The 25964-nt window shown below is 37.7% G+C and overlaps 1 protein-coding gene and 1 long non-coding RNA gene across 7 annotated transcripts; one reads left to right on the forward strand and one right to left on the reverse strand.

Annotated features, from left to right (window-relative positions):
* Positions 1 to 3600: 3600 nt before the first annotated feature.
* Positions 3601 to 6667, reverse strand: LOC113343216 (F-box protein At3g07870-like). Of its 3 annotated transcripts, XM_026587487.1 has the most exons (3): positions 6391 to 6667; positions 5329 to 6015; positions 4649 to 4729 (listed from the first exon to the last, which is right to left on the reverse strand). In XM_026587487.1, exons 1-3 carry the CDS (start codon positions 6569 to 6571, stop codon positions 4692 to 4694), a joined length of 906 nt encoding a protein of 301 aa, XP_026443272.1. In that variant the 5' UTR covers positions 6572 to 6667; the 3' UTR covers positions 4649 to 4691. The 3 variants fall into 3 exon arrangements, with proteins under 3 accessions (XP_026443271.1, XP_026443272.1, XP_026443270.1); XM_026587486.1 differs by lacking the exon at positions 4649 to 4729 and adding an exon at positions 3601 to 4124 and having other exon boundaries at positions 5329 to 6667; XM_026587485.1 differs by having other exon boundaries at positions 4653 to 4729; positions 5329 to 6667.
* Positions 6668 to 6798: 131 nt separating this feature from the next.
* On the forward strand, positions 6799 to 12510 carry LOC113343238. Of its 4 annotated transcripts, none has more exons than XR_003357121.1 (8): positions 6799 to 6925; positions 7679 to 7917; positions 8583 to 8701; positions 8791 to 8966; positions 9612 to 9687; positions 11326 to 11416; positions 11760 to 11897; positions 12335 to 12510. It is a non-coding gene; the product is annotated as an uncharacterized LOC113343238 (long non-coding RNA). The 4 variants fall into 4 exon arrangements; XR_003357122.1 differs by having other exon boundaries at positions 11779 to 11897; XR_003357119.1 differs by lacking the exons at positions 11326 to 11416; positions 11760 to 11897; positions 12335 to 12510 and adding an exon at positions 9861 to 10761.
* The last annotated feature ends 13454 nt before the right edge of the window (positions 12511 to 25964 follow it).

Below are 25964 nucleotides of genomic sequence, written 5' to 3' on the forward strand. Positions count from 1 at the left end.
CTCTCTCTCTCTCTCTATATATATATATATATAACCACCACCTCCTGTCACCACCACCTCCCACCATCGCCGATTATCACCACCACCACCAACCACCGATTACCACCACCACCACCACCCACCACCTCCGGTTACCACACCACCACCAACCACCGATTACTACCACCGCCCACCACCGCCCACCACCACCACCACCTCCAATTATCACCACCAACAACCACCGATTACCACCACCACCTCCGATTACCACCACCACCACTATATATATAGCTTAATTTAAAACATTAACAAAGATATTCTCACAAACCCATTACTTGTCATTCGTTTTTGGTTGAATAAATGAGAACTAGTCATCAAAATGAGTTGAAAATGGAAGTTGCAGAGAGGTTTAATGGAGTTTTTTTCAGGAAAAAGTTCGGTTATCACAAATTATTTTTTTCTTAACCGAACTCAAAGTTCGGTTGATTCATAAAAATATACTTTTAACCGAACTCCTTGTATTAGAACAATACAAGTCCATAAGTTCGGTTCGTTCGAAAAATTATTAAGTTTTCTTTGTAACCGAACTCTACCTATAAGCCCAGTTCGGTTGATTCGCAAAATATGTTGAAGTTTGCGAACCAACCGAACTTCTAACACTAGGATACTTTTAACTTGAAGTTCGGTCGGGAACTTGGTTGCGTTGAAGTTTGCGAACTAACCGAACACACAAGATGTACTCAAATAAATTGTCAAGTTCAAAGTTCGGTAACCTGCGTGTTTGGAAAACGTAACCGAACTACACTTTCAGGTGTGTTCGGTTACATGTTCTTGACATATGGTAACCGAACTACACTTTCAGATGTGTTCGGTTACATGTTGTTGACATATGGTTAACCGAACAGGCCCAAATTTACGTAAAAAATTTCATTTTTTTGAAAGTTTGGAGCAATTCAACCAACATTATCTAAGTTTGAAGCATACCTGGGTACCAAATACCCTTCCTCCGGTTGTGGTTGGTAAAATCCATCGTTTTTCATGTTTTCCTTCTTCATCTTCTCTAACTTTACTGTCTCAATAATTCTCACTAATTATCTTTAACTGAATCATTTCACTAATCATCACACTAACTATTATAAACACTAGCTAATCATCACCCAAAATTAATCAGGAGGATAATTTAGGTATTAATATAAATATCTAGATAAGGAGTGACCTAGATTTACTTCTAATGTCTTTACCCAAAATAAAACCATGATCCCAAAAAAACCATGGTCCCTAAAAAATCGTTCTAAAATAGTGACACTAAATTCTCAGGAAGAAAGATATGGTTGATAAGTGATAACTTGCTTTGTACTAAGTCCCAAAATATTGAAGTTACTTGGTTCTCTTATTCGTTGCGTTCTAAAATCCGAGGAAACGAACTTGGTTGTACCTATTCATCTTTTAGGACAATGCAGAAGTACCATTTGCTTTAAGGGTCTCGAGTCAATCTACTGTGCAGTATAAGGAAAAAGGGAACACTTCACATATATTTAGAATGCTATTATTGGGGCGTCACATTTCATTAGTAGGGCGTCACCTAATAGGACAAAAACGGGTCACCCATAAGTAATATCAAAAACTCCTTATCTCAAATAATTTTGTAATGACTAAACAACCCTTATTTAGTTAATTTTAATTTAATTTAATTAGATAAAAACTAAATTAATGAATTTTGTTGTATACTTGGTGAATTCTGGGACAAAGTTTTTGTGGGAAGAAAAACTAGCCGTAAAATAAACTTCTACGGTTGGAAATAATCCAAATCTAGACGTAAAATCACTTCTACGGTTGGAAATATTCCAAACCTGGACGTAAAATCACTTCTACGGTTGGAATTAAAAGAAAACTGGACATAAAATCAGATTCTACGGTTGGAATTAAAAAGAACTGGACATAAAATGAGCTTCTACAGTTGGAACTAATTCAAACCTGGACGTAAAACTACATGCAAATAAAATTCTACGGTTGGAATTAATCCAAACCTGGACGTAAAATCACTTCTACGGTTGGAAATAATTCAAACCAGGACGTAAAATCACTTCTACGGTTGGAATTAAAAGAAAACTGGACGTAAAATCGGATTCTACGGTTGGAATTAAAAGAAACTTGGACGTAAAATGAGCTTCTACGGTTGGAACTAATCCAAACCTGGACGTAAAATTACATGCAAATAAAATTCTACGGTTGGAATTGATCCAAACCTGGACGTAAAATCACTTCTACTTAAAGGGTAATCTAGACATTTTGTATATGTGTTAGGATAGCCCATAATCATTTTTTTGGACATTAAGAATCCAAGTGAAGCCCCTCTATTGGAGTGTGACGCCCCAATAATAGCCTTCTATATTTAAAGGGGCTGTGTACGGTGTACCTGATTAAATAGACTCAGCTATTATAAAGTCAAGAGATGTAAAAGCTATGGCCTTCACTACCAACTGCGAAGATGCCAAAAGCCTGCTCTTTTTTAAAGATGAAACTGCTGATGTGAATCAAGTGATTAAGCAACAAGGCAAGTTTCAAGAGAGCAAGGAATGATCAAGCTCTGCCGCTTAATTCAGTGGATAATTTCACACGGTTAGAATCAATAAGATCCAATAAAACCCCAACGCATCCCTTTCATAGTCAACACTGCATTTTGAATCATCAGATGGGCTCTCTTGTAAGAAAAATTCAATCACTGTGTGCAAATCCATGGAAGCGAAACGTAAATTATCCAATACTATAGGCTTCAGAGTGCATAATAAAGGATTTAACCATTCTAACACGCCCGAGATTTAAGATTACAAGAGAACTCATCTGCTAGAGAGGACTAAACAATTGTTGAATTCCTATTCTGCCTAATCAGTCGTGTTTTTTTATCTTCTCACCTCTTATAAAATTAAATTCAGGAACAATACTCTCTAGCTAGCTGTTTCATCTTCTAGCAAACCCCCTATTGTTAGCTGAAGTTGGTGAAGGGTAGCACATTCAGAACCAACCATTGTGATAATGGTATCCTATTCTCTGTTGAGTCTGTCAGTCAAGTAGGCAAAGTTCTGCGTCACAGCTAACAGGATTTATGTTTCAACTCTTCAGTCAAGTAGGCAAAGTTCTGTGTCACAGCTAACGGGATTTACGTTTCAACTCTGACATTAACTAAAACAAGCTAATTATTTGTCTTCAAATAATCCTACGTTTCCATCTCCACTGGAAAGCTCAATCCTAGCTATGTACCTAGCTAACACATTAGCACCCGTGAAATTTACTGATGGATGATGACAATTGACAAACTTGAGTGCTGTTTCCTATTCAGACTTCCAATCCTATGATGTGAAACTGATTGTTGCTTAGCATAACATGTGGATGTGCAAATTTAGAGCTCAAAGAATTTATCACTATGCTAAGAAGGGACAACAACACAGTCTCCCCTCATACTGCTGGGAAAGCTTTCAGTTCAACAATTATGCTTCTACATACTTGTTCGACTCCAATGAATACGAATGAAACAAGTAACTAAACTATGCATCATGTTCTCCAATTGCAATTAGATCAAGAGGGCAACGAAATGCAATATAGCTTACTGCCATAAAGTTGAGATTGATAACACAAAACAGATTAACAATAAGCTTTATGTAATAGCTAGACATCAAGACAATGTGAAAAGGTTTATGCAATCTCAAGTTCAAACCAATAAAAGAACACAGTGACATGAGTTTACTTCAGAAGCTCAGCGAAACTTACCATGTATCCTATACAGCTTGACTGTCTGGAAATTACCCTCAATCTCAGCTGACTCCTTAATTACGTACCTGACACCATAAACTTTATATCTTCTTCTTCTGCTGCTAATCCTTTCATTCAAGGTGTACTAACTCAATCTCAACTGGGGAGAACGATATGGATTATATAGACTCAATTATTAAGTTAGGAGATTCAATATTATCCATCCTCTCGCTAAGAAGCTGTGGCCTTTACTGAATTACTGCCAACAGCGATTTGTTGGCTCATACTGAGGTGCCGAAGCGTTCTCATTTTTAGAGATGAAACTGCTGACGTGAATCAAGTGATTCAGCAAGAAGGCAAGTATCATTAGGGTGAGGGATGATGAAGCTCTTGAAGGTCTGTCACTCATAAATAATTTCACACAGCAAGAATCAGTAAGGTCCAATAAAACCGAAAGGCATCCCTTTTCTACTCAACACATGCATTATGAATCACCAGAAGACTATCTCTCGTTAAGAAAAAAATCAACCACTGTACAAATCCATGGAAGCGAAACGTGAAAGTCTCAAGGATGACGAAATTAACCAATACTATAGGCTTCAAAAGTACATAATAAAGGACTTAACATTCTAACACACCCAAGATTTAAGATTTCAAGAGAACTCGTCTGCTGGAGAGGACTAAACAATTGTTGAATTCTTATTCTGCCTAATCAGTAGTATTTTTCACCTTCTGACCTCTTCTAAAATTAAGCTCAGTGGACTTACCAAAAAAAAACTAAAATTAAGCTCAGGCACAATGCTTTCTAGCTAGCTGCTTCATTGTTGAATACTTTCTCTTGCTTTTAGACCACCTGATAGTTAAGTGAATAACAAGCAAGCCCCCCTATATTTAGCTGAAGTTGGTTCAGGGTAGCACTCAGAATTATCCACCGTGATAATGATATCCTATGCTCTGCTCTGTGTCTATCTCTCTCGAGTCTTTGAGTCAATTAGGCAAGGTTCTGTGTGACAGCTAACATGATTTAAGCATCAACTCTGACGTTAACTAAAACAAGCAAAGCTCAAATCTGGCTAGGTACCTAGCTAACACATTAGTACCAGATGCACGAACTGAAATTTACTGATGAATGAAGGCAACTTGAGTGTTGTTTCCTATTCAGACTTCTAATTTTACGATGTGAAACTGAAGGTACCTTAGCATAACATGTGGATATGCAAATTTGGAGCCCCAAAGAATCTATCACTATGCTAAGAATTAAGAACAGTCTCCCTCACTTCCACAATTATGCTTCCATATGCATAAGAACGAAACAAGTAACTAAACTACGCATAGGAACGAAACAAGTAATTAAACTATGCATCATGTTCTCCTAATGCAATTAGATCAAGAGGGCGAAAAAATGCATATTAACAAAGCAATATAGCTTAACTAAAGCAGAAAATACTGCCATAAAGTTGAGAAACATTAAGAACAGGTTAATAATAATCTTTATGTAATAGCTAACCATCAAGACAATGTGAAGGCTTTAGGCAATCTCAAGTTCAAACAAAGAAGAAAATAAAGCGACATGAGTTACTTGAGAAGCTCAGCGAAACTTACCATGTATCTTATACAGCTCGAATGTCAGCACTTCACCCTCAATCTCAGTTGACTTCTTCTCAACGTAGCCCGACTCCATAAACTTTATATCTTCTTCTTCTCCTGCTAATCCCTTCAATGGAACAAAGGTGGTCTTGAAATGGATTATTTGTTGGAATACATTAAAATCCGCAAGCGTTTCCAATGATGAAGCTACTGGGTCATATATATTAAGAGACCTATAACCAAAACATAAAATACCACCACTCTTGGTAAAGGCTAATAGTTCTCTTTCAGGAAGACTAAACTCTTTACTCCAACCCAAATGCTCTTGTTCTGCGTCAGAAATATCGTTGTTATTTTTCAGTAGCCATATGTCACAATACGTCGATTCGGTTTGACTGAAATCTCTGGTAGCCTGGCTCATAGCATAATATAAAACCCTATCCAAAACCCCCATAGAATATCTATACCTATTACCGCCATCTAGTGGCAAAGGAGGTGGTGAAAGATATTCAAGCTTCTCCTCAGCCAAATCCAAGGTCAACACCTTTCCTCCTTCTATATGAGCCCAATGCAACACTCCATTCAGAAAGACACCAAATTCAGCATAAACACGACATCCATCATACATGTAGCAACCTTCATAATCCAACCTCCCAACATTTCTCCACCCGTTCCCACTGCCAAGAGTGTATACAAAAGCTTCTGTAAACACAACAGATTCTGGAAACTTATATTCTTTCCTCACCATGAATTGAACAACTTTATACTCATTTGTTAAAGGAAGGTAACCAAATCCTCTTGACCACTTAACATCGTGTACAGGATAATCTTTCTCAATTTTTGGTAGCATAACATACTCTTTGGTAACGGGGTTACATATACAATAAAAATAATGATCGTCCCATCCATGGAGACATACTAAACCATTAAAAGAGCCAAGAACCTTAATTTCATGAGATCGATATGGAGGGGTTAAATTGATCATTCTAAAAGTACGAATAGGAAATGTATCATCTTCATCATCATACTTAAAGTAGTAAAGTCCAAAATAACTGGAAACAAGAAAGCTTAACTCACCAGCAGAATCAGAAGAATCATCGAGAAGACGAGTTGAATGCAACTGAACGAAAGATGGATGGTGAGAAACCAGATTTTTCCTGGGTTTGCAAACTAATTTGCAATCCAACACTGATTCTGCCGGTAAACGAGTAATTATGTCTAATAGAATGTCCGAAGGGAGCTGACTGAAATTCCCCATTAAGGATTTACAAAGTGAATTTGAGATTTAGGGTTCAAAGGATTTGGGAACTTTCTGATGTGAAGTGAATGGAGTGAAAAGAGGGTTCGAGGTGAATTAAAGAGAAACCAGTAAGGATGCGTTTGTCTAAAAAGGAAGTAATATTCTCGAATTTGTTGACAAAGTCAGCGCAGTTTGACTAAAGGGCACAACAATAAATAACACTCGAAATGTTTAATCACTTAAACCAGCGCAATTTTTTCTTCTTCTGGCACTCAGGGGCTGAAAATGTTTGGATCTCATGGTGTGGTCGAAGAGTTAATCTGAAAGGACGACCGCCATTGATGGACAGCCTTGTCCATCATCATCAACTCGGTATTTCTCTTCACTGTTACAAAATCCAAATGTTTTTATCGAAGTTTAGGGTTAGTTTTCCGTGCCATCTTGTAATATTGTCAATTCATGATTCGTTTGCAGTTGGTTATCTGATAAATTCATGTGGATTTTCTGAAAATGAAGCTAAAAAATTCGATTTCATCAGTTTTCTTCTCTGATCCTCTTAAAACCTTAAAACCCAAATTGGGTCTCTTGAGAGCATTGTTGATGATGATACAAATGTCAGAGAAATCCTCTAACAATTGATGTAGTTGAAATTGATGGTTAGCCTATAGCTTTTGAGATATGAATTCTACCAACACTTAGTTTATTTAGAACTTGGGTATTGAATGACTGAATTTCAGCTGTACAACAGATCGAATTGACATTTTTAGGGTTTTCAACAAGAATTATTTGCTCATTTCCTGTTTCTTAGGCTAATTGATCATATTAATGTCGGTGGAAGATTATTTTGCCCTAACCCATTTGTCCTGTCAATTAGTTATTGTGGTATTATTGCTTTCTCTGCTATAATATCATTGATCCTCGAAGAAGTTGCTATACTCTCATCGAGAAAATCCCACATATGTTTCATGTTTTTTGTTTTACTTTTCCAATTGGGTTTTTTTAAATTGTGTGGATTACTATTATAGCTTTGAGTATTAGATGTATTTGTGTAATTTAGAGTCTCTAGTTCGCTTAAAATGTTTGAAACTCATCGTTATTGTTTAACGTTTTTTGTTTTTGTTTTAGGGATTAATCATTTTCACCAGACTCCAGCCAGGGAGTGGTTTGAAACTGAGATGGTGCTGCGTGCGAGTTTGGAGTATTTCTTATTTTTCACCATCTTTGCCATTATAGTGATTTGTGTTAAGGACTAGAAGGATGCTAGGGAACATTTGGACCATGGTGGATGGATGAGGAAGTTGTTAGTTGGTGCTTTATGGTGATTATTATGTTTTTTCTTCCAAATGGGATCGTCAGATCTCATGGTGGGTGACTTTCATGTGTAGCTTTTATTTTATCACTTAAACGTTGTTTCTTCGTAGAATCTTTCATCAACCTTATAGTGTATTTTTTTTTCTTTTTCTGCATAAGATATTTATAACTCAATGCGTGTTCTGTGTATATGAATATGAATGTCATACCGAGGTGTGCTACATCATCTAGATGCAATGCTATAGATTTCTGTTTTTCATACCGTAAGTATGGTTTTCTTAGATTAATCATACACACTACACTTCCGGTTGATCTTCCCCCCAGTAATGTTGTCATAAAAAATATTTATTGGACATTGTTCATTTTGTCTTGCTGAGAAAATTATTTTTTTCCTGGAGTGAAGGTTAAAACATTGTTCTCACATGGACTTTTAACCCCTTCAGTCACGACTGCCAGGAAACTCCTTGCATACGTACTGAGCCATGATATTGGTAGTGGAGTAAGCATTGTGTCAGTATGCAGCTGTATTATTGGTGCTTTGCAGTAACTCATCCTTAAGCGCTGTTATACAATGGTTCTTTGCAGTAACTCATCCTTCTGATTTTCAAAGAAGGCTTTATTTGTAAATCTTTGACAGTTTCTCGTGTATTTATTTTCTTGGAACTGCTTTCTATTACAAGGTATGGCTTACAGCTAACTGCGCAATCTGTAAATGCAGAGACAATATCCAAATTAGGCTCAGGATTCTTTCTTCTCGCTCAAGTTGTTCTCTTGCTGGATTTTTTGCTATGATGGAACAACAACTGGGTTTGATAAGGATGAAAGTCAAAAAGATTGGTATTCTCTATAACTAATCTCTCTCTATTTTCTAATGAACCTATGGTGTTTGATCAAATGCGCTAATGAACCGGTGTGTGTTTATGTAGAGTATGTTGGCTGCTATGAAAATGGGAATCATGATACCATCAACAGATTTACCTGGTTAGGGTTGCTTAGTTATTGAGTTTCATACGCCTCCGGTTTGTTCGCCACTTGTTAGGCCTGTCCGGCCTGCTGAGCAAGCACCTGTTATTGCTAGACAACTATCTGATATTATTTTAAGGTACGTTGAAAGGCTCTATTAGTGTTAAGCAACATTATTATTCTTCTGTATGTCTGTGTAGAGAGTCTGAACATGTTAGCGAAGAAACACGAGGTGCAATTGGTTTTAACTGGAAAAACATCATGTATTTGTTTTTCCTTGGATTTGGTGGAAAATGATAGGCCACCATTGAAAAGCATACTCCCATTGAATCAACACTAACACCAATAGCCAATGGACATCATTAGAAAAATAGTCTCCCTTGTACTACAGGACATTGCATGGTATTTGTTTGCGCATTTAATTTCCTTCTTCAGTGCATCATTGTGGTGTAGCTCCTTAGGGGAAAGGGGTGCGTGGATACTACCATCAAAGTACAAATACAACCGAGTACCAACTCTTTTTTAACTAGTCCAAAATTATCCTCGTATTAACTATCTACAGCCTGCAGAAAGAATACTTTCTGATGCGACTCCTGTGGATCGAAAGGTTCAATTTGTCTATGATGTCTATCTGTCCTAGTATCCAGGCAGCACCTGTTGCTACTGACAAGCAGCAGACTTTTCATCCATACCGAACAAACAATAAGTTTTGCTTACTTAATTGCAGAATATGGATACTCTTTCAGTTGTTGATGACATACAAATTTTGTTTCTTCCCATGCAGGACATATACAGTTTGGATGCAGATGGCTCAGTTTTCGATGCTGCACTACTTTCAGCAGTTGCTGCATTCTCTAGTTGTAAGCCGCCATTCGTAGTTTCTTTTTAGCATTTTCAGTTTTCTGGAAACTGTCACATTTCTTCACTCCTGGAAATGAGTGGTCAAACTCTGAGGTTTTCTTGTTGATGATGTATGTATATGAATTAATGAGTAATGCGATAACATTTATCATTGTCTTCTTTTCATTTGCAGTGTCCCTGTCTTGTCTATAACTGATTAGGGGAAAGTAATTTGCAGTACATGAGCCGCTCAACAAAAGAAAGGAGGAAATTTACTCTGAACTGCATTCCATTCTCATTGATGGCATTTCAATATTTAAGTTTCATTTACACCTAAAGTGAAAAAAACTCGATGGTTGCACAGTTGCACCCTTTTACCTTTCTTCCTTTTTTCTTGTTACACTGTTAGACCCAATTAGTTCTAGGACTTAACCAGCATGTATGTGTATGACTCACATATATATGATCAAATGAATCTTCCCGAGTATAGTCTCCGATATTTGTCATCCACCCTTGAAAATAACCATATCACTAACACCTGTTGCCCCATAGAAAGTTTTTTTTTTTTTCCTTTTCAAGTAACCATAAAGGTTATTTGGATTCAGAATTCACCACAAGATTTTTGAAACTTTGCATGGTGTTTGAAAGATTAGAGGATTGTCCTCATAGAATGGAAAGGTGTTGAATAATCTAAGTTCTGGGTTCAGGTGCACGGTGTAAGAAAAGTGTAGTTTGGTATGGTAACTAGTAAAATTTTGGACAAAATGATCCATCTCAAAAGCAAACCACTGAAGCAGCATACTAGATGGTTTAACATGCTCTAACACCCTCATTGATGATGACCTTAGCTGTATGCTCGTGACGCTAGTGACAAAACTCTGTTTGGCCATTCGGCTTGAATAGTTCCCAGCTAGCTATTCAGAAATTGATAATAAAGAAGTGGGGTTGTGTTGGACTTGCAAATGATAGAGAAAAAAACTTTTATCAGATTCTGAGCAAAGCAGTTTCAGACATGGGAGTTGATTAGGTTTATGAATAGTCTAAGAGAGAAATCCTCATGCTAAAAGCAGTTAGCACATATGGCTCTATAATTATGCAAAGTTTCTTCTTTAATTTTCCATTGCTTCCTGAAGTGCAGTAGTATTTGGTTAATTAACTTAGTAGCATACTTCAGGAGGTGAATTTTGATCTTCACGTCTAGTAATCATAATTTATGTAAATAGATATTTTGGGCTGCCATTTTGCTTAGGAAATTCATTTCAATAATAGTCAGTATATGGTGTTCCATTTTTTACCTGATGTAATATCGTTTTAAGTAATCCATGAATTGAATCCATTGATGCTGCTTATGTTTTGTAAATGGCTGGTCGTGGTTATAATATTAATTTGGTTACTCATTTATCTCATCCACCATGCTTACTTCATTTGCCATTCCCAGTCCCAGTTTGTTGATACTCACTGCAATGCTCTCATATAAAAATTTAACAAGTATCCCAGTGTTCTTGTTTCGGGTTTGGCTTTTGTTACTCAACTGAACTTCCTGTTCTCAGTGATATTGATTGTAGCAGTAATGCTTTAAGTATGAGGTCTTTTTGTATGCTTTTGCATGTTTGAAAACCGAACTGCTGGCACTGAAAATACTATCTTTAATGTTGCAGGTGATTTCAAGAAAACTAGAACAACTGCAACGAAAGAAACATATTTACTGCATAACAGGACTCAAAAGCTGGGGGTTTAGAGCTATACTTGGTAAGTGACTGCAACGATTTCTAGGTCCAGCAACTTTTCTGATGTACTCTCATTGGAATGTATGAATCTAGTTAATGACTATACATTTTTCTTCTGTATGCTCTAAGTTTGGATCTGCAACTAGTGATGTGTTGAAACTTTAACGAGTTGTGGTAATAGATTCTCACAATCCATGAATTTCCTTGTGTATGATATGGGTTATGATTCACGAGTATTGCTGAAAACCTAGTGATTTTACATAACAGCTAGCAGGATTATGTGTAGGTGCTCTGTTATGATAAACTAGTCTCCAAGGGTCTGGTTTTGGAAATAGTCTCCCTGATGTTACTTTCAATGGTGACAGATCAGTTCTTTTCGGACAGGTTTATGAAACCATAGGAGCAAGAAGCTCCTGAAATTGAATTGATGAAGGTATTCCAAGATCACTTACCAGGAGCTGCTTCCGACATGAAGGGTTTGAGGAGTCGATAACCCATTACAGGTATGTAGTTCTTTTTTTTTTGTTTTGGGTTGGTGCCTCCCTTCAATTTTTAGTGATATGCTTGTTTGTTTTGTTGGTTCGGAGATGATTTTTTTTTAATCTTTGATGTATATGATGTATTTATGTCATGGTAGTTGCATGCTTTATAATCACTATGCTTATCTAGCTAGAACTACTTTACAGCCATGAGGTTGAGTTTTCTCCGCTTCACCTCTTTTCTGGTAGTACCTCTCTATCAGCCAAAGGTAGATCAGTCATCCCCTATCCACACCTTACGTAGATTGCAGTCAAGCTTTGTATGGTCATGATGCTAGTGACAAAACTCTGTTTGGCCATTCGGCTCATGTAGAATTTGATCCATTTATTTGCATTCCTTGAATAATTCCCAGATAACTATTCGATAATCGATGATAAAACTGTAGAACGATGAACTGCAGGGTTGTGTTGGACTTGCAAAGGATAGAGAGAAGGAGCTTCACCAAATTCTGAACGAAGTCATTTCAGATATGGAAGTTGATTAGGTTGATGAACAGTCCAAGAGAGAGAATCCTCATGTTAAAGGCAGCCAACAGTTTTGGCTCTCCAATTATACAAAGTTTGTTCTTCAGTTTTACACTTTTTCTTTTTTTTTTTAATCGGCAAAGAGTAACAATATATTAAGGTGCCTACCAGAGGTAAGCAAAACAAGCTTAAGAGCTACAACAAAAACAACCCAAGAAAGAGACAGACCTCTAACAACCCGAACCCGGAAACATGAAAAAATCAACTAGAAAACAACCAAGTTATGAAATACATGCCCCAATTGTCGATAATGTTAGCAACATTAAAACCATTTAACGCCTCATCTAAACGAGCCCAAATGAAGACTATTGTTTGGACTTGCCGAATGATATCATCTCCCACCACCGTTTTGTGATCAAAAATTAAAGCATTTCGAGCTGCCCATTAGGACCAACAAATGGCAGCAGGAATAAGAGGCCACAACTTCTTTCCAATTGGATAAATAACTTGCATTTCCAACTATGCAATTCGGCTTCACAAGTATTAGTAGTTCTTAGAAAGAAATCCCACACTTGTGATGAAAAAGGAGATGAGAATTCTACTCCCCTTTCCGACGACAAAGAAGACAGCCATTCACCAAAAGTTTGCCTCGTTTGTGAACGTGACCAAACGCTAAGATTTAGGGAGATACCTTCATTATTTCGTTGGATAGCCGTATAACATGATTTCACCGAAAGGGAAGTTGGTATTTGGTTAATTAACTTAGCAGCGTACATCAGGAGGTGAAATTTGATCTTCATGTCTGGTAATATTACAGTATGTAAACAGATATTTTCGATCCATTTTTTTACCTACTGTAATATTATTTAAATAATCCATGGAGCTGGATTGGGTCCATTGATGCTGCTCTCTATAAATGTGGCTACGGTCGTGGTTATATTAGTCATTTTGTTGGTCTCATTTTTCTCCCCCAACACTTGATTTGCCACTCCTAGTTTGTTGATACTCATTGCAGCGATCTCATGAAACAATTTAACAAGTGACATTCATTTTCAGTAGGAAACATGGATCCCATTTCACTCAAGTAATTCTGATGCAGGGTTTTACAATCCTGAAGTACTTCAGGTCATGGTATATTCAGTCTGTTCAAAACACCAGAATACAAGCCAATAGAATATAGATGCAAATAACTTAAATAATCTTAGATTTTGATTTCAATAAAGAGCAGAAACTAGTTAAAAATGGATAAACGGATACAAAGATTAAATCTTCACTTTAACCCAGATATGTGTAGCAATAGAAACATTGTATGCCTAAAGAAGCTGTCCGTAATAAAAATTCCTCGCAAAATTGTGTTTGTTGGTGGAAACAGATGACAAAGATTTGAAGGCTCTGTCTTGTTGGAAAAAATAGGGTTTCACAAAGGATGAATGACACAGAGAAGAAAGTGTTGCACTCCAAAACTTTCAAGGCTTGTATAAATTTCTTTTAGACAAATATTTCTACCCTCCCAATAACAATTGGCGATTACAACAGGTATGCGAAATATTGCCTTCAGGATACAATGAAAGCCCTGCAACGAAAACTGAATTCAAGGTTTGTACCCCTTGATTCAATCAAGAACACACAAAGAGATTTCTGATTTCTGATGATGCTTTTTGAAACAGAGAAAACAGATTGATTTTTCTTATATGTTAAACGAAACTGGGAGAAGCTATTTATAAAGGGTTTTGCACCTGTTGGGAATAGGTTTTTTTTATTCGCCAACAGGTTTCTATTCACGAACCGTCAGGTTCCTTCATCAACAGACATCAATGGTGTCTTTTGGATTCGAAATTTTCGAACAGGCTTTTATCGGCCAAATAAACCCCCCAGGACCCCCCTTTGGTTAGCGGCGTTGAAAATATTCCAACATGTCTGTCATCTCTTTGATGAGCGGAGAGTTAACTGGAGACGTAGAAAACAATCTGAAAAATGATGGTTGATCAGTCATATAGAAAACATCATAGTTTTCTGAGAGGAGAAATCATTATGCTCGGCAAGTTATTGTTGTGGTTTGGACATGTATTTGATGTTTTTGTTTACATTGATAATGGATCATGAAGATGAACATAGATCTGTTTGTAGATATTTTTAGGGTTAGCAAAATGAGGACACCACTTTCTTCTTATAAGTCATCTGGCCGACGAATTATCAGTTATAGACGGCTACGATGTTTTCATCAATACACGCGGCAGGGTTGGAATATCCTGTAAGGAGATGGTTAAGGGCAAACCCAAGAAGCAGCAATACCTTAGGGCCCATATCCAGGCCAATGCCAGGATATATTCTCTTGAATTTTGCCAACACTCACCACCAAAATTCATATCCTCTCTCAACCAAGTGAACTCGGCCAAGACCTGTAAGTGCGATTCTAAAGTTGGGTTTTACAAGTACATATACGTTTGACCGTCTATTCACCTTAATTATTGCAGTTCTGAACATTCTGCACTGCCATGTATCATGATTATTTTTATTTATTGGTGCAATTGATTTTAACCGGAAGAACATCATGTATTTGTTTTTCCTTCGGGTTTTGGTGGAAAATGATAGGCCACCACTCCCATTGAATCAAAACTAACACCAATAGCCAATGAAAATTTCGAATTCACCACAAGATTGTTTAAACTTTTCATGGTCCTTGAAAGATGAGAGGATTGTCTTCATAGAATGGAAAGGTATAGAATAATCCAAGTTTTTGGGTTCAGTTGCACGGTATAAGAAAAGTGTAGTTTGGTATGGTAACTAGTAGGCAAATGATCCATTCTGAAAGGAAACTACCGAAGCAGCATACTAGATGGTTTAACATGTTTTAAGACCATCATTGACGACCTTATCTGTATGGTCGTGATACAAAACTCTGTTTGACCATTCGGCTCATGTAGAATTTGATCTATTTATTTGCATTCCTTGAACAATTCCCTGCTAGCTATTCAGAAATTGATAATAAAGCTGTTGAATAATGAATTGCAGGGTTGTGTTGGACTTGCAAACGATAAAGAGAAGGTACGTCTTGATGAAAATCAATGGCATAGAGAGAGAGTAGAGAGGATGAAACGCGGAATACACAGAGAGATTACATTGTGAAGAACATGGCAACACATAACGACTAGCACCAAGTTACCAACTGTTAACAGACTCCTAACTATTAGGACTTTACAACCCACGACTAAATCATGTTAAACAACCCTAAACACTAGGAAGCACTAACACATTCCTCACACGACTAACAAATGACCAAGTCGCAGTTTGAGTTTAAATAAAACTCCAACACGTCTCCAGATTCTGAACGAAGCCATTTCAGTCATGGAACTTGATGAATAGTCTAACAGAGAAATCCTCATGTTAAAAGCAGCCAACAGTTTGGCTCTAAAATTACGCAAAATATGTTCTTCTGTTTTACATTGCTGTTAATTTTGTAGCATAATTCAGCAAGTGAATTTTGATCTTCATATCTGGTAATCTTACTTTAAGAATTGGGAAATTCTATAGTTGAAGCGGAATTGACTCCCATTGCTGCTTATTTTTACAATTTTGTAATTTTTCTTGTTAATGGGTCTATGGTTAGCGTTACTCTTCTCACCCATTATGCCTACTTCGTTTGTTACTCCTGGTTTGTCGATACTCATTGCAAATCTCTCAGTTAACAAATTCATTTTCAGTTGTAAAGGTAGATCTTAATGAAACAAGTAATAACTTCATTTGGTTTTAGAGTGAGGAATGCCATAAAATTTTGAATGAAGCCATTCTTGCAACTTTTTTTTTTCCCCTCAAATAAGAATCAGCTGAGAGCTCATTTTCTTGCAACTCCTCCTTGAATAACTCAATCATTTTGAGATTTTCTGGGTCGTGAATACAATATTGGGTTGTGCCACTCTCAGTCTGTTCATATTCATGCTTCATAGGGCAGACGATACAAGTAACTGATAAATCTATTTATCAACTTAAAATTAATACTTACGGACAAACGGGTATATACATACGTTTTCTAAAAATCCTTCATAAATCCTACGCGTGCATGCAACCATGAGATTTTTTGGTTTTGTGAACAACTCATGAATCATAAAACTTACAGCAAAAAAAATAAATCGCACGAACTTACCTGTCGGCGCCAGCCGGAATTCTGCCGGACGGTGATCGGACGTCGGCGGGGCTGACCTGAACTTTTCCTACTGCGCTGAACTCGTGAGGGTGATGAAGAAATGGAGTGCTGGTCGGTCAATAAATATTTTTTTTAGGGCTTCTTCCCTTTTATATCAAATTTATTTCCAAAACCTAATAAAACATGGGTTTCCTTTTTTGGGCTCGGGCCTGCAAATCCTAAACCGACCATAACTAAACTTCCAAACGTCCAAATCAGCAGTGCCTCATCTCTCCACGCTCATATGACACTCCACCTCACTATCAAGATCCTCATCTGTGCATTTGCTCGTACATGACACCATTGGGGTAAATCGAGGATTCTGAAACTACCTTTGTAGACTGAGTTCAACCACTGATCTGGTCGACTAAAAATCACCATTTAATGCATACTGCGGAACATGACTGTTCCTCACTAAGCAGGGGACTTAATGTAGATGATGGATTTTCAACAAAGGGCAAAACCGTAAAATCATGAGGCATGTTTTTGACACGGCTTTCAAGCATGCAATGATTCATATTTTTATGAAGCCATGACGAATATGTTTTCGAAAAGCCTCCACTAGATGAGCATTCGATCCCTGGCATTTCGTCGTTCCCTCTATGCAGAATAACGTATTTGGGCGGTTCTCCGTAGATTGAGAACTTAAATGCCTTCAGGACGTCGGTGATACTCATTGTTCCCTGAGTGAAGGAGAGAGACCCACCTCCACATAGAAGAATAGTTGGGCGTCAGACGCCTTCATGACGTCAGTGACACTCACTGTTCTCTGATTATGTGGACAGAGTGCATAGATCCAGGCGGTTCTCCGTATATTGAGAACACTAACGCCTTCAGGTCGTAAACAACGTCGTGACTCCCTGACTGTGCACCATTCAGAATGGATGTGACGCTTTAACTGGCTAATATCTTTTCTGAAATAGATTACTTCTGCCGTGACATTCACTACTGAATTCCCAGAATAATCTATCATTGCTCCTATTACATGGTCGAATCCATGGCCTTATCCCATGGAATGGAAATAACATTGCTCCTATTCCATGGTCGAATCCACGGCCTTATCCCATGGAATGGCAATAACAATTGCTCTGATTCTATGATCGAATCCACGGCTTGATCTCATAGAATGACAATAAAACACAACTGTGTTATCTCATTACTCCGATTTCATGATTGAATCCACTGATCTCATGAAATGGTAATGGATAATTTTAATTACTACGATTCTATGGTCGAATCCACGATCCCATAGGGTGGTAATGCTCATTTTATTATTCTGAATTCGTAGTCGAATCCATAGCTGATTCTATGAATTAATAATAAACAATTATTCATTTTTTTTATTACTTAGTTTCATGAACTATTCTCCACTGAATTTCATAAATTAGTAATAAATATTCAGCAATCGGGCATCTGGACCATCACTGAGTAAGCCCCACAAAAATGGTGCGAGTGTACTCGACAATGATGCACGACTGAGCACCCGGATGCACGAACGAGCGTCCAAAAACATGAAATAATGAGGAAATCCTACACAAAAATAGGAGAGAGAAAATAATAATAAAATAATGGAGAAGCGCCCATGGGACGGGTCCACCGGCCGGCCGGCCGTGCCCTAACCGTGGCCGGTCCCATGCTTCCTCCATTATTTTTCCTCATTTTATTTTGATAAACTCATGAAGGTTTCTCCATCTTAGCAAAATTCCTTATTTTGTGCAAAACTTGTGAATTCTCCATGATATGGTGGATTCACCAAATAATATTATAAAATAAGGAAACCGGGCAACGTAGCCGGCCGGCCATGCCTATGGCCGGTCCCACACCTCACAATCCTTAGCTTTTTATAATTATTATTCCCAATCTCACGAAACTTCTCCGTTTCAACAAAAACTCATGTATTCTCCATAACTTCAAAGATTCACGAAAAAATAATATTATAAAATAGGGAAAGGTGTGCGGGACCGGGCAACATGGCCGGCCGGCCATGCCCTAGCATTGGCCGGTCCCACACCTTGCAATCCCTAATCTTTCATAATTATTATTTTTCTCAACTCGTGAAACTCTTGGGTTTGAGCAAAATTCATGATTTCTTCATATTTTCTCAAATATTACTCGAATCACGAAAAACCAAAAGCCAACATGGTCACACGACTGGCTAGCCTCTCAAGACAATTTTGAATATTAAAACACTTTTATTTTAATATTTTCAAAATATTGATGAATTGAGCATACATGCTCATTCCAACAAAAATCGAGAATTCTCAGTCAAGATGAAATTCTTCTGAAAATTCACGATGTTGCTCGAACGCACATCAGAAAATACTGAAACTCTCATCAGTATGGATACACAGACACCATGGCAACACGTGCACGCCTTCATGACCGACCAGTGTCATTCCTAGGGCTTGAACAAAGCCGGTCCCACATGTTTTCATAATTCTGACCTAATGTGCTCAATTGCTCATACTGGGCCCGAACTTTCTCCAACCAACTGGGGATTCTCCACATGACCAACAACTGGTCCCGTGACCACCAAGAGCCGGTCCCATGCCCCTTGGTCGGTCCCATCTCTCATACTTAGGTTTTACTACCTAATGATGAATCCATGAATATTTTTAGTAAATGGTGAAACCACCATTTAATCATCATTCTTTCTCCAACTCTCAAACTGAGAACCCTGGTGCGTGCTCACTCGAGCACTGGGCATCACATGGGCGTTCATCATCCCATGTGGTCGGTCCCTCTTCATTCATAACTAATTTTCAACAATTCGCCAATTGATGGAGGATTGATCGAAAATTAGGGTTTCGAATAAACCCTCTGTGAAACCATCATTCTGAGAAATTTCAAACACTAATAAATTTATGTTGTTCCACCAATCAACATAAAAATTAATTATACAATATTCGGTAATATACCAATATTTTAATTAATATTTTATTGGGTCACGTCACCAGTAAATAATTCGTCGAATCGAGCAATACTTGCTCTCGAATATTGATCAATATTCAGCAACTCATCAGTAATTTTTCGAATTTGGAAATACTTGCTCAGTTGCACGACATACTATCAAAAATCACTAATTTGGTGAATTGAGCAATGCTTGCTCAGTTGCTCATCCTCAATATTCAATTCGCAGAATTGAGCAATACTTGCTCAGTCGCTTGTAGTAATTCATCAGTGAATCAACAATACTGACATCCCTTCAGAGTACTACATGTTCAACCCGTGAATCGCTGAGCATTCATCATTCATGCTCGATTCAACGAAACTCAGACTCATTGTCAACAATTGACTAATCAAAACATGTCTACCCTGCAGACTCCACGACTTGTGAGACATCAACCACGTCACAAATGGGGGGATATCACGTAGGGTTTTGATCTTTCGGTCTACGAAACGTGGGTTCATACACAACGATAAATGTGTGTAAGTCGTGTAAACGGTTGAAGGAGTTAGCAAAGTAGTGGGTGCACGATCAGAAGTCTCCACACGACATGGAACTGACTTTACCACGATCTCCCACTTTCCCACTCTTTCACTCAAGAAACCGTCACACTTACAGGGATCAAGGTGTTCACGACTCTGACAATATAAATAAGTCTCTGAAACCATGATTGAACAGACAGACTCTCGTCTACGTAGAATTTCTCGAGCTATCACTCTCAGGAATTCATCAATCCATCAGAACTTATTAGAACTTATCAGTTCACCATTATTGCAGAAACCTTCAACACACCCACAAACCTCGATCATCACTGATCTCACACAATTCTCAGCTTCCCTCCTACAGATCAACCCATCTCCCTCTTTGCGACCGAATTGACTCTAGAACGGCCATTGTCTTGGTTTAGGCCGGAGTCATACAAATTGATTTCCCGAATCTAAGCACCCCCTTTGCAGCGGTGCATCTGTGTGAGGATTAACATTTTTCCCGGCTGAGGAGTCTCTACAGCACGCCCGACTCTCCACTTTCCCGAAAAACCGGCGACCCGTTTTTCCCCAACCACAGTGTTGTCCCTCAAACTGCACCTTATCTAGAAACAACTGTGCAGAGATTTTTGAAAGGCCTATCATCGTCTTCTGGTGATGATTGTATTTCTTTTGGTGATTGGAGTGGTGCTAATATCGATAGTCTTTTGAGTCTCTTGAAGAATCGTGTAAAGCAAAAAAAATTCTTACTACTTTGGATGATGCCTAGGATGAGAAAGTTGGAAAAGTTTGAAGAATTCACTTAATAATGGGTTCCAGTGTTGGTTAAACTTCAACATAGAAGTCACTAACAAGCTGGTTAGGACAAGATTAGGAAATTGATGTAATCCTAAGGGAATTAGAAGTCATCTAGTTCTAACAAAAGGAAAGACATGTAATAAGGTAATAAGACTAGGAAAAGGAATTCATAGTTCTATATATATATGCTCACCAAAGTTGTGGTTGATAATATGAGCAAGATTAGAGCTTGTGTTTAGTTTTGAGAGATTTTCTAAACATCAATAAAGAGAGTTGTCTTTATATAAGCTAAGTTTCATCCTGCAGTTGCCATTAATTGGTATCAGAGCTTGTCTACACCGAGCCATGGGAGACGAGAGAACCATCATACGTGCAAAATATTTCACGCCACCATCAATACAAGTTCCAATCCTCAACGCCACAAACTACACAGTATGGGCCATGAGAATGAAGGTACTGATGAAAATCTACAAAGTTTGGGAAACAATTGATCCTGGTACATTGGACCCAGACAAAAACAATGTTGCCATTGGATTACTCTTTCAAGCAATACCATAATGTCTTGTTCTACAAGTTGGTGAACATGAAACTTCAAAGAAAATTTGGGATGCAATAAAGGCACGTAATCTCGGAGTTGATCGAGTTAAAGAATCCCGTCTGCAAACCTTAATGTCTGAATTTGAAAGAGTGAAGATGAAAGACACTGATACTATTGATAGCTTTGCAGGAAAGCTATCAGAGATAGCCTCAAAAGCTGCGTCACTTGGACAATCCATTGATGAATAAAAACTGGTAAAAAAGTTTCTCAATAGTTTACCAAGATCCAAGTATATTCATATCATAGCTTCTCTCGAACAAGTCTTAGATTTAAAGAAGACTAGCTATGAAGATATAATTGGAAGATTGAAAGCGTATGAAGAGAGAATCCTTGATGAAGGAAACAATGGAGAAACTCAAGGAAAACTCTTGTACACAGAATCTTACCAACAAAAATCTGCGACAAGAGGAAGAGGTCGTGGAAGAGGTGGTAGAGTAAACAGAGGCCGAGGAAGGGGGGGAAGGTTTAACTCACAAGATAGAACAACAAGTCAGAATGATCAAAACCAAGGGAAAGAAAAGAAGGATAGATCAAACATTATTTGTTACAGATGTGATAAACCAGGACACTTCTCCTCTATATGCCCTGAAAGAATACAAAAGATGGAAGAAGCAAACAAGAATGAAACAAGGTAAGCAGATACAACTCTTTTCATGCACGAAGTTGTATTCTTAAACGAAGGGAAACTAATACCAAAGAATAACGAATCAAAGGATGGAGAAGAAGGAATCTGGTATTTAGATAATGGAGCCAGCAATCACATGACTGGTAAGAGACACTACTTTTCTGAACTCAATGAGAAAATCAATGGACAAGTGAAGTTTGGGGATGGATCTTCTGTAGAAAATGAAGGGAAAGGATCAATTCTATTTCAGAGCAAGACCGGAGAACAAAAGCTTGTCACAAACATCTACTTCATCCCAAACTTACAAAGCAACATTCTAAGTTTAGGACAAGCTACAGAAGTTGGATGTGATGTTAGAATGCGACAAGATTATCTAACAGTTCATGATACAAGTGGAAGACTTTTGGTTAGAGTCTCACGATCACAGAATAGACTCTACAAGATAAGTCTCATGATTGGAAGTCCAATGTGTCTGAATATAAGACTGGAAGATCATACATGGAAGTGGCACGCAAGGTTAGGACACATAAGTTTCAGAACCTTAAAAACTATGTCTGAGAACAAGATGGTTCGAGGGCTACCACAAAAAAACGGAGTGGTGGAGAGGAGAAACAGGACTCTAATGGAGATGACAAGAAGTTCTTTAAAGGATATGCAGGTACCTAATTATCTATGGGGAGAAGTTGTACGACACTCCACATACCTAATAAACAGGATACCTACGAAAGCTATGAAAGACATGACTCCATATGAAAGTTTAAGAAAGAAGAAACCAAATCTAGATCATCTAAGAGTGTTTGGTTACAAAGCATACACAAAAGTTTATTCTGCAACTCTTAAGAAACTGGATGATCGATCTCAGACTCTTGTGCATCTAGGAATTGAGCTTGGATCCAAAGCTTACAGATTATTCAATCCAACAATGAAAAGAGTAATAGTGAGTCGAGATGTGGTATTCGATGAAAAAGCAAACTGGAACTGGAAAGAAACTAACGATGGACCAAGTAGGGATCCAGGAATATTTCGCATGAGATGGGGTCAAGTAATTGATGAAGGAAAAGGACCCGTAATCATCAATACTAATGGAAACAATGATGTTAATCAAGAAGAAGAAGAAGAGAATAATGAAAACACTGAGAATAACGAAGAAGTAGAAGAAGAAGAAGAAGAAGAGGAGATCGATGAAATGACTCAACCCATTCCACTGCGAAAATCAACAAGACAGATACAAAAGCCACAGTATCTGGAGGATTATGTTCTTCAAGCTGCAGAAGAATGTGAGATTATGCTACTTTCTGTTAATGATGAACCAAGGAATTTTCAGGAAGCAAAGGTCTCGACTAAATGGACACAAGCATGTAGAGAAGAAATTATTTCAATCAACAGAAATAAGACTTGGTTTCTAGTTGATAAGCCAGGTGGGGTAAAAGTGATTGGTCTTAAGTGGATCTTCAAGGTTAAAAGAAATGCTGATGGAAATATTAACAAATACAAGGAAAGACTTGTAGCTAAGGGATACGTTCAAGAATCAGGCATAGACTTTGATGAAGTTTTCGCACCCGTTGCTGAACTAGAGACAATTCGTCTCTTAATAGAAGAGGCATCATCAAACTCTTGAGAAATACATCATTTAGACGTAAAGACGGCATTCTTGCATGGCGAACTAAGTGAAGATGTATATGTTAAACAACCAGAAGGTTTCGAAGTAAAGGGACAAGAACATAGAGTTTACAAGTTATCAAAAGCTCTATATGGTCTAAGACAAACTCCTCGAGCCTGGAATACAAAGTTAGATCAAATATTAAGAGAAATCAGATTCGTTAAGTGCTAAAGAAACATCAGTATACAGAAGAGAAGAACAGGGAACGCTTCTTGTGATTGCAGTCTATGTACATGATCTATTTTTGACTGGAAACTCCCTTAAGGTGATCAATTAGTTCAAGAGAGAAATGTCATCAAAGTTTGAGATGTCAGACCTCGGAAAACTCACTTATTACCTTGGCATAGAAATCCATCAAGGAGTAGATGGGATTCAGATTAAACAAGAAGCTTATGCACGGAGAATTCTGAAAGAAGCAGGACTTGAAACTTGTAATCCAACTAAGATACCAATGGAGTTTGGACTTAAAGTTTCAAAGGCACAAGAAGAAGCAGAGATTGATTCAACGAGTTATACGAGAAATGTTGGATGCCTAAGATACTTATTACACACAAGACCAGATTTGGCTTTCTCTGTGCGAGTAGCAATCCGTTATATGTAGAGTCCACGCAAGTCTCATGGTGATGTAATAAAGCTGATATTGAGATATCTAAGAGGAACAATCAGCTGTGGATTGAAGTATGGTCCAGGAGGATCAAAAGGAATTGTTGGGTATAGTGACAGCAGTCATAATATTGACCAAGATGATGGAAAAGGTACAACTGGTCATATGTTTTATCTAGGTGAAGCACCTATTACATGGTGTTCACAGAAGCAAGACACTGTAGCCCTCTCATCCTGTGAAGCTGAGTTTATGGCCGCAACAGAAGAAGCTAAACAATCAATATGGCTTCAAGAACTGTTGGGTGAAATCAAAGGAAGAGAACCTGAAAAAGTTCTCATCAAGATTGATAATAAGTCTGCAATTGCACTAACTAAAAATCCAGTGTTTCATGGGAAGACGAAACACATTCACAAAAGGTATCATTTCATATGAGAATGTATCGAGAAGGAGATCATAAACGTTGAACACATACCAGTAACTGAGCAGAAAGCAGATATATTGACAAAGGCATTAGCTCGGATCAAGTTTGAAGAAATGAGACAACTGATTGGAGTACAAGATATGTCACGGGTAAGGTTGAAGCTTAACGGGGAGAATGTTGGTTAAACTTAAACATAAAAGTCACTAACAAGCTGGTTAGGACAAGATTAGGAAATTGATGTAATCCTAAGGGAATTAGAAGTCATATAGTTCTAAGAAAAGGAAAGACATGTAATAAGGTAATAGGACTAGGAAAAGGAATTCATAGTTCTATATATATATGCTCACCAAAGTTGTGGTTGATAATATGAGCAAGATTAGAGCTTGTGTTTAGTTTTGAGAGATTTTCTAAACATCAATAAAGAGAGTTGTCTTTATATAAGCTAAGTTTCATCTTGTAGTTTCCATTATCCAGTAACGCAATAAAATGTCTGCGTATTTAGTGAAACTAAACGTTATGGATGGTGAAGCGTCGAAACCATTTGAAGGCATCAGAAGGATAGTCTCATAGTTGCTCCCTCTTGCACTGAAGTTTATCGGAGGTATGCTACGCACAAAAACCACCACGAGGGAATGAGAAAAGTGATACATGGAAGCTACTTGAGATGGAACCAATCCTTCCGGCTCTTTACTTCAGCTACTACAGCCTGCCACCCGTTCTCAAAATCTGCCTCGCTTATACTGCCATCTTCCCAAAAGCTTACGAGATCGATCGACAAGGGGATGCTGATAAATTAAGTTATGGATGGCGGAAGGTTTCCTAGGCTCATCCGCAACAAAAGGTAGGGATCCAGAATTAATAGGGGCGAAATGCTTTAGGGAACTAATAATGCGCTCGTACTTTAATCCTCACCAAACAAACTTAAAATTAATCTTAAATTAGAATTATTCACATTACATACAACTTTGATTTTCACACTTTCAATAAAGAGTAAAGACTGGTTAAAGATGGACTAACTAATACACAAATTAAATCTCAACTCCAGAATAAAAAAAAATTGTATTGCGGAAAAAAGGAAAATTAATAGCTCAGCAGCAAAATGTTCGAAATCTAGCGTATCAAATCTGCAGGAATTCACTAAGAGAGGCTTTATTTTTTATATATATATATTTTTTTTCGAATGAAGAAAGAGGCTTTATCATCTCTTTGAGATCCTTTTTTTTTTGAAGAGTTCAATAAGGAACACGA

This window comes from Papaver somniferum, unplaced genomic scaffold (assembly GCF_003573695.1).
Source record: "Papaver somniferum cultivar HN1 unplaced genomic scaffold, ASM357369v1 unplaced-scaffold_57, whole genome shotgun sequence".
Taxonomy (NCBI): Eukaryota; Viridiplantae; Streptophyta; class Magnoliopsida; order Ranunculales; family Papaveraceae; genus Papaver; species Papaver somniferum.